Source organism: Fistularia commersonii, chromosome 27 (genome assembly GCF_037954325.1).
Source record: "Fistularia commersonii isolate RoL2024-O1a breed Wild chromosome 27, RoL_Fcom_v1.0, whole genome shotgun sequence".
NCBI lineage: Eukaryota > Metazoa > Chordata > Actinopteri > Syngnathiformes > Fistulariidae > Fistularia > Fistularia commersonii.
Genome location: NC_141310.1, coordinates 6,535,003 through 6,545,042, shown reverse-complemented (window position 1 = coordinate 6,545,042; position 10,040 = coordinate 6,535,003). Strand labels below are relative to the sequence as shown.

At 37.6% G+C, this 10,040-nt stretch overlaps 1 protein-coding gene across 1 annotated transcript; it reads right to left on the bottom strand.

Moving 5' to 3' along the window:
- Window positions 1-2,333: 2,333 nt before the first annotated feature.
- Window positions 2,334-9,983, bottom strand: tacr2 (tachykinin receptor 2). Its single transcript, XM_086175115.1, has 7 exons — window positions 9,863-9,983; window positions 8,921-9,216; window positions 5,147-5,341; window positions 4,466-4,616; window positions 4,173-4,292; window positions 4,021-4,097; window positions 2,334-3,300 (listed from the first exon to the last, which is right to left on the bottom strand). The coding sequence occupies exons 1-7, from the start codon at window positions 9,956-9,958 to the stop codon at window positions 2,955-2,957; spliced, it is 1,281 nt and encodes a 426-aa protein (XP_086031241.1). The 5' UTR covers window positions 9,959-9,983; the 3' UTR covers window positions 2,334-2,954.
- Window positions 9,984-10,040: the final 57 nt, after the last annotated feature.

Below are 10,040 nucleotides of genomic sequence, written 5' to 3'. Positions count from 1 at the left end.
TTAATGTTGCTGCCTCAGTGCCTGATTTTACACACAGAGGTGGCCAGGGCTGCTCTCTTAGCTGGAAGTGTCACTCTACAGAGAGCTTACAGTTTTAACAAGAGAACATCACCTCACAATGAAAGCAGTTTTGACATCAAAATGATTATTTGTGAGGACAACTGTCAACACCATCCTTTGCATGTCTGAAGATGATTTATTTTATTTGTGTTGTATGTGGGCGGGTTCATGAAAAGCACACCTAAGAGAGAGATGTAATTTTAAGCAGAGGGAACTAACTTGCAAAGCAGGTTGTAGTTTAGTTTTGATCGTTGTCTCTCAAATGATTTGAATGCTCACTATTCTCTTTGCTTGGTTAAAAAAGGCCTCTAAAAATTCTCAGGATTGGCATTCAGTCATATTGAGTGTCCATCAACACATTCGTTCTGCATTTGTCTGCAAACATACACAATACGTATGTGATCACATTTATTTAAACATCACAGATTTTCCTACGGGCCTTTGACAGCTGACCCTTGTTTTGTGTAAACAAACATGTTTCACCAAGCCATTTTATGCATTCTTAAAAACAATTTTTCAAGGAATTAGTATGGATTCTTTTTTAAAGCTGATAAATTGTCAACAACAACTTTACTAAGTAAAACACCACCGTCCAATATACACAGTTCAAAGTCAGCATACATTTTAAACTCAGTAGATTACATTGTTAACTTTTGAAATGTATTGTTATGCACAGCAACCTTAATAATATTGTACAACCCAGTCTGATCAGAATAATCGATTCTACCCTGTGTGACTGAAGAATAGTACTTCAAGCAGCAAATACCTGCTAAGTAGATTCAAGTAGGCTTTCCCCCACACAGTATTCAAAAATGCCTTTGAGGCATTGTCTCTATAATTCTTAGAGGAAAAGTCACACTGATCTCCATTATCGATTACAACTTAAATATTGACGTCCCTTTTACTCAGCATAGTATTGGCAGTCAATCATCTCCTATGTGGCCATTCAGAGCTGTCACTTGTGATATTACATGTAGAATAGTTGGTTTTAAATACACTGTTCCAAAAAGGTCAACATGCACTCAGTGCTTCAGCTGTGACTGCGGGTATTACATGTATATGTAAAGGGAATTAGAAAACATATTTATTGTACAATGCCTTTTACTAATTCACTCCAGTTGAACTCTTCAGGGGAAGCAGTTTAGCATTTGGTAGGCTGGTAACATCCTCTAGTGGCTGAAGCAAAAAGTGCATCATTGATTAAGATACAAGCAAATGATAGAACTGACAATTGATTCAATCATAATTGGGCAGTAAATCACTCAGAGTTATGGGCGATAATTGGGCAGAAAATCCCAACGAAAATGACATTACAAAAAACCCTCAACAGTGATTCAAAAATCCCCCCCCCCAAAAAAAAGTCCCTGAAAATATGTATAAAAATGTATAAAAAGCAGTAAGTTATACAAATAATAACAGAAAAAGACTGAAAATCCAAAAAAAAAGAAAGAAAAAAAATCAAATTTGTATCTGGATAATGAGCCAGGGCTTAAAACACTTTCAAGTATTTGTCTGAGAAAATGACAAGACATTTCAAGCCAGAATTTGGAAAAGGTGATGACAACAGTACAACTTCAACAAAGATAAGAATAATATTTTTTAATTCTCAAGAGAGTTTGGGATTATTCAGAAATCCACATCTTAAGGTATGGACATTTTCTAAAGTTTAAATTTGATTTACTTTAATTTCAAGCCAGGTCTCCGTTGTAAGAGACATTTCTCATCTCATGGGACTTTCAGCTAAATTAAAGTAAATGAAAACTCCTCGAACTTTGGAATACACTGGAAAACCAAAATTGGCAATCGTAGCTCAACTGCACTAAGTTTTCCAGCACTTTGGTACAGGCCAGTCTGATGATAGTTCTTCAATAAATGAAGTAACTGGGCGATGAAAATGTTTTTGAACCACACAAATATGGGAATATGTGTTTGAAAGACCTCCAGTGCATTCAGGATAAGACATAAAAACCTCAAGACATATAGAAAAATTAAGGCTTGGTGCTGATGCCAGTGGACTTTTCATCCATTCTGTGCTTTTCAAACCAGTAATCACATTTAACACAGATTGGGCTTGATTTATTTACACTGGCTGCTCCATTAGGTACAGTACGACCAGTTTTGCCAAATAGAAAAAAAAGCCTTAAATAGTCATGGTTTTTACAAAAACGGTGTCGCACAAGTATTATCACAGAGATTAAAATGGTCGTGTTTTGAGGAAAATGTTTTTTTTACAAGTTTTACCTCAGAATAATAAGTCCCAGCGGCAAATGAGTCTTCAGAAATCACATACATGAACGCATTATTGAAGAAAAACTAGACATTAATTTGTACTACCATGGTCACGTACATGGCACAGCAACGGAGTAAGAAGTCACAAATCCCCCCGTTTCAGAGTATTCAAATAATACACATTATAGGACTTCTGACACTATCGTATTATACAGATATAAATATAAGCGCATTCCCCTGTATGAGCCAATGCAATCCAAGACTTTCAAACCAGAGTCGCTAGTGGAAAATAACTATAATTCATCTTCATTTTTTTCTTTTTCAGACTGAGGTCGCAGTGACCCAAGAAATTATCTTCAAAATACAGTCCAGTTCAGTTCTACTGTAAACTGCAACCAGGCAGAACTTACTATTCATCTCTGTAAAGGCAGGATATGTGGAGTAGGTGTTCTGTACTGCACTCTATCAAATAGGGTTTGGCAAATTGATCTTAGGATGTTGCTGGAGAGAGGATATATCGCTGTTCTTGTCCGACTCTGCAAGATTTTCCACATAGATGGATGTCAGTCGTGTTTGCGTGCATCCTTTGTTTATTTACTAAAACACCTTTTGTATTTATTTTGATGAGTACTAATGATGATGTCTGTTTCTCATGAGCAGAGGGCTTAGGTGTCAATGTATGTGTCCTCTATGAGTTTGACTGCAGGGGAGGTTGTATCGTCCTGCCTCTTCCTGACATGTGTGATGTGCTCGCTCGATTTTTGGGAGGATGTGTCTGTTTTGAATGACATGTGAATATCTCTCTCCGCATTGAGCTTGGTGCCAACAGCTGGGTTTTTATCAAAGGTGTTGTTTGCCCTATTGGAGGCATGTGTGTTTATGCTGTCATTGTGGTGGCTGCGCGTCATCGTGACTCTAAAAGTGTTTGTGTGCTGCAGTTCCATTTTGTCCTCCTCTGACACTTTGATGAAGGGACACCAAGCAAACGCATGACGAAAACCAGCACGAAACCTTAGGTGAAGACAAAGACAAGCAAAAAAGGAATGATAGAGTTTTATTATTCCCAGAGGTTTGAGCTTAATAGATCATTGACATATGGATCTTTTGAGAACAAAGACTTTATATAATTGATTTTTTTTTCAAATATTGAAATTATGTTGCATCATATACTAAACCCAATGTGAACATGGAATGATTTGTGTTCCTGACAACATTTGGTGATTGAAATAAATGTAATTGTTATTTTTCAACTTTTTAAAATGTCAATAATCAAAGAATTCAATTCCCTTTGATAATAAAAAGGGGGAAATATAAAGAGTAGAATGGGAGTCACTGGCATTAAATAACAAGAGGAAATCACTGAAATAATCAGTTGAATTATAATAAAACTTCCGTTGAATTACATACAATTTTCAGAGAAATACCTGCAATTTTTAAATTTACAAGAAATGACCAAATAGGTCAGTGGGGCATTAGAAAGAAGTATGAAGGATCAGCAAGTTCCCTTACAAAATTCAAAGAAATAAACATTTTCATCAAACTCAATTACCAATGATAGCTTTTGAATTATCTTTGTACAATGGAAAGACACTGAAAAGCACTATGAAAAGCATAATGCTATGTTGGATACAATATTAGATTTGAGGAATTTGAGGAGTACATGCAATTTTCAACATTTTACTTGGACTTGAAAAAGAGACCTTAGAGTATGTTGACAAAAATGTATCTTACCTTTGGTTTAGACAGCAATAAATGATGGGATTATACATGGTTGAGCTCATTGCAAACCAAAATATAGCAAGATAAACCTGAAAAAGAAATATCCTCAATCAATCGAACAAATCCAAATAAAACCAGACTGTGGACAAAGGCGAACTATTCACCTGTTGGATGTAATGGTGCGTGTAAATGTCTTTGCTGAATGATCCCAGTACAAAGTATATATGGTAGGGGAGCCAGCAGAGAGCGAAGGTAACCACCACGACAACCATCATCTTGACTACCTATGGAAAAAAAAACAAATAGCACAGCCGCTGCTCAGTATATTTTTATGTAAATATGTGGTAAGATAATTTCATCGTCCATCTTAATTCAGCTTATCCCTTCTCTAAGCACCATGAGTAACAAAGACAAGGTTATTTTCCCCAATGACACCGTCACTGCTGGAGTGTGTGACCTTTCTCTTGGCTGTTATTTGGCTGTGATAATGATCTGATGCCTCTCCGGGGATGTGACCGCCCCACAGTGTGCGACCCACCAAACTGTAGGTTACCAGCATCACCAGCAGAGGAAGCAAGTAGATCAGCAATATTACAGCAAACTGATAACTGGAGAGAGAAAGAGAGAGAGAGAGGGAGGAAGAGCAAGAGACAGTTTGAGGCAATTTACAGAACTGATAGTGTAGTTCTTAAACTCTAAGGCTTTCTCTACTATAATCTCAGATGTATCTGTCATTTTGTTTTGCAGTAAAACTGCTTTTAAATGATTTTGCTTATGTTTCCCTTGCAACTAAAGCATGTTTTTTATTATGCCGCCATTACACTTTTCATTTGATACAAGGTTATACTTTGCCACTACTTTCTTATAATTTTCTTTTGTCCCTGTGTTTATGTGTTTTTGACTGGCACTTTTGTGTTTGTGTCCCTTTATGGATTATAGTCGTTATTGTTGTTTTTGCAAATCAATTCGATACTTTTGACTCAGTGCTGGATGAGTTTTGCTTTCTGATTCACATTTATATCACAGAAGGTGTGATATAAATGCAGTAAATGGGAGTGTTTTTTTTAAATGCTGCAGTGAATCACATGTGTGGGCCTTTAGTAAAAACCTCCTTTCCATAACCATCTGGTTTTGTCACCTAAGCTGATGTGCTCCCCCGTAGTTGTCAGGCCAGTCAACCATACACACAGTCCTGGGGTAGTAAAACTTGGTCACGCTATAGTAGCACTGAGGGAAAGCGAGAAGGACAGCCACGATCCAAATAAGAGCGATCACAATCTTTGTAGTGGAGGAGGAAAGGCGGGGCTTCAGAGGGTGGATAATCGCCATGTACCTGAGAAAAGATGAAGAGTGTAATTCAGTCATTGGAATCAGTGTGTTCGCTTATCCAAATAAAAGTTTGATCATAGCCTTGAAGAACTGGGATTAATAGACGCAGAACTGTTGAAAAGTACCACAGTGTGTCATTTGAGTCATTACAGATATTCAAGGTCTCTTTCCATTCAGCTGTCACATTACGATCAATTATGCAATTGGGATTTTTAATCTCCTCACAAGGGACAATTAAAATCGTTATTACTGTATTTTCATCTTTGAGCGGCTTTGTTGTTGTTTTGCCCACTGATTGTTTTATTTATTCAGATCTCGTTCCATGAAGTATATGAGCTGCCAGTTATAACAGATCCTATCATGTGATCGGTAATACAATATTGATTTTAGTGGTTACATGTGCACGGTGCACACAGGTCAATAGTAGCTGAAACCTGATAATTCTGATCAGAAGCTACTTCCCTGAAATCAGTTTGAATTACAAAAGGGTATGAAGATATTCATTTTGTTTTGTGCTAACAAGGAGGCGACACAGTTTTGGGGCATAATTTTACATGCCCAAATTTGTTTTTATTTTTATTTTGATAGAATATGTTACAGATCTCAATTGGAAATCAAGCAAAGTTTTTGATATCAGCTATATTTGATATTTAGTGCTGATCCTGATAAGTATGTCTTTGAAGGGGAGATAATATTAATTCTGTCCCGTAAAAGAAAGACACCCGTACCTGCCACTGGTTCGTATCTAAAGTACTAATAGTTGTGCAAATATTTGCAGGCACGGGATGTTTTCACTGGCAGGTTTCAATACATCAAACGATGCAACTACTGACCTTGTTGAAAACCTGCACCTTCTGAGAGCCCCTCCAGTATTATTATCAAAGAGAAGAGAGACATGAAATTGAAATACTTTCATGAAAAAGCTGCCTTCGGTCATTTCTTGATACACAGACACTCTTGAAGATCATGTTTGTGTTCATCTCTTATTCTGGAGATCTTCAAACCTCTCCATCCAATGTAGCCATGGTACCCTCAGCGCTTTATTCAATTCCAATGAGAATGTGTGGCAGAATTTACTACACTTGTACAGAGATGATTGCAGCCAGTTATCATTATGAAATATATATGTCATTATGCAGTTTTGCATCACAAAGATTTTATGCAGTCAGAGGAATCCTATTAACTGTGAGAATTAACTTTTATGGGGGGAAAGGCTGAATATAATTTATTAACTGTGAAGAGGATTCTGCCAACCCCTTTCTATATTTTATTATTGGCTACTCATTCAAATTACCGAATCAGTTTTCTGATATGCATAAAAATGAATATGATCCACTCTGCTACCTTCTGATCACAACTATGTTCCATTTCATCAACATTGCCAAAAAGTGTAAAATAACAATTACTGTTTCTTGCACCTAAATCACCTTTCTAATTGGCACTTTGGGGAGCTGAATCATTCACTTGGCTTATTTTGGATGACTGATATCGTTCTTGTATGTGATCTGGCATGAAACATTATACATGTAAAGCTGGGATTTTAAAGCGATTCATTTTTATTCCAAGCTCAGACCAGTGCAAATAGGGAAATCTGAGGGTGAGATAAAACAACTCCTTTATTTTGATAAAACATCTCGCTCTCGTGCTTCCACTAGCACGAAGAACCTCCTCAACTGTCAGTTCTTGTTTCGTTCACGGCTTCTTCACGATGTTATTCGACCTGTCTTTAAAGATTGTTGAACATTCAGGTCAACTCGTGCATCCAGTAAAAGATCGGCTCCATCTGTCCAAGCTAAACTGATACTACACTACATGTAGTACTATACATACACAGTAGTAGATACATTGGTATAAACAGTAGTAGCAATGACAGGAGTCTACGTTCCCAGGTAAATGGTGTGACAATGTGTGTTTTAATTTTCTTTCCTTTTTCCGCCATTTATTCTCTGCAGCAGATTACAGTCTAAGAGCACTGAACAGATTGATGATAACGCCAATGGAAAATGAAACTGAGCTTTAACATGTGGCTCATATTTTCAAATCTACCAGTGTTCAATCTCTCTCCCTGCTGGCTGATCAGGTCAAGCTGCAGTTGCGATTTTTTTTCCTGGTTAAACGTACATTTTCACTCCAACAGAAGCTATGAGCCATTGATTAAACAATCATATGAACTTCAGGCCCCTGTAATTATGCAGTAGCCATGTCTCTCTCCAACCTATCACTGTAACTGAAAGGCTAAAAACAGGCTTCAAAATTCAACGAACAATTGTCCAGAAGATGTTTTTAAGGCTAAAACTGAAACTGATCCAACACTGCATTTATATGGACTTGGCTGGTCTGTCATCAATAGGTGTGAGAACAAATAACGTCCACGTCGCTGCTCCCACACCTCGCTGTGCCCCAAAAAATGTCAAACAAAATCCTGTTTTATAACCCCAGTGCTTCTTTTTATTAAAAACAAAACAAACAAAAAAAAAAACAGAGAAACAAAATGAATATGACCTGAGCTGAATGAATCAAATCTGCTATTAACGTTAAGTCATGAGTTTTTTATAGCACATGTACTGCCGTAATTCCTCTGCTGTTTTTGTGGAAACTGTCAGAATGTGATAGATTTAACTCCACGGTCTGCTCCCTTTCCTGATGCAAATGTAATTAGACTTGAGAAAACAACAATGTGATGCAGTCTCATACTACGTCAGAACCTCTCGCAACTTTAGACAAACATTCATTTTAATCATTGGTGTTCACCATCCAGCAACAATTTTCATTTCAACTGGATAGTAATATATAAAACATAGTGTTTTAAATTGAGAACAGACTGGCCAGTCACGCTCCAATAAGCAGTGCAGTGACATCTTTTCAACTGTTGCCTTTTGACCCATAGCTCTTTCATGAAGCATCTTTATCTCTTGCGAGAACAGCTGATGCATGTAGTATGCCAGTAGTCAGTAGTATGTGCAGTGTACTATATTCTGTCCCTAAACGATTGGGGATTTCTGATATAGATCCTGATTTGCCCCGAATGACAGTCATTCATAACCTGCAAAAAAGGTTTTGATTAAAAAATTTCTTGAATCTTTCCCTGATGAGCAAAATAATAGTTATCTGCCAAGCAGACACTTGTATCGCTGAAGAATACTAAAGGCAGGTGTGGTTTGTGTAGGAAAGCAGGTGTTTAGTGATGCGATGTTGTCATGAGTTTGATCAGAACTGCTCCTTGTGCATCTTATGTAGAAAACAGACTGCTACAAAAATTCAAGTCCTAGAGAGTTTATCCTCTGAGTCTGACAGTATTTAGAGGGTAATTATTCCCAAAAGAAAATGCATTGACTCCTGGTTGGTTGAAATTGACTGTTATTTGGACCGGATCATCAACCTCTGCTGACAGAAAGGACTACTCATCGCAAAGACAAGAGAAGATCTTTTACATTTATATTTAAAACTGGTTGACTGTTGACAATGTTTCACATGAAGGTCCACACTTTCAAGGACATTGGAGCGACGGTGATCATTTTCACTTTGAAACATGCAGCCGTGGAGTTGATGTCTATTATTATTGTTAGTAACAGATCTTTCTTACCTGTCTACTGCGATGGCCGCCATGGAGTATATTGATGAAAACATTGCAGTGATGGGGAAGAAGTTCTGAAACCTGCAGTAGCCCAGCCCAAAGTACCAGTCATTATGAAGGGCGTAGACAAAGTTAAAAAGTGTGTTGAAAGTCGCCATGGAAACATCAGAGAATGCCAAGTTGACGATGAAGTAGTTGGTTACAGTTCTCATGCGTCGGTGAGCAAGAATAATCCAGATGACCGTGACGTTCCCAGTGATGGACACCAAGATGATGAGGGAATATGCGATGGCCCACAGAGCCACCTGAGAGAGAGGGTTATAGAGGTGTTCACTGGGATGTGCAAGGTTAGTTGATATAAATTGAAAAAATGTTCATCCTTCAAAGGAAATTGTGGATTTGAAGGCAGCTGTGTACAAATGTGGGTTGATGGCGCCATTACAATAAAGTCAGTGAAATTTTAATGTGATTCATTTCCCTTTATTTTTTTGACTGCCTCACTCCCCCCGATTGTCTCTAATATCAAAAGCGCAAGTGGTCTTTTTAGATCTTCATAGAGAATCATTCCAGACCGATTTTACAGACCAAGTAAGCTAGTACGGGTGTAAAGGTAAAGACAAGTGAGCATTCAATCGAATAAAAGATTCTGTTTTTTTTCCTTCTGTATGATTTAATTGCAGTTGGCATCCATCCAAGTTCAAGGCCACAGGCTGTTTTTTCAGACCATCCCTCATCTTAAGACATTTTTCCTTTGTCAAAAACATATCAAAAGATCTTTCACTGGAACATACATCTAGGGTAACTTTCACAAATGTCATTGCCAACTCATTCTTATTCCATAACTTTCTTTAAAAAAAACAGCCTTAAGGTTTCAATGAGAATTTCTGTTTCCGTTTCGGAGTTCACTTGGCATGCATTTTATCAATTTCACTAACGTTGTAAGTCTCCCACCTGCCAGTCAGGCTGCTGAAACGAATTCTCCGCCGTCTCGTTTCCATCTTCCAGCCAGTCAGCGGTCAATGGAAATGGTATTGAAGTGTCCTCCATGTCTCGTTGAATATGGTGAATAAAACTTTCAGTGTCTATGCTTTTCTTCACCTGGTGGTAGAAAGTTACGGAGAACTCGTGC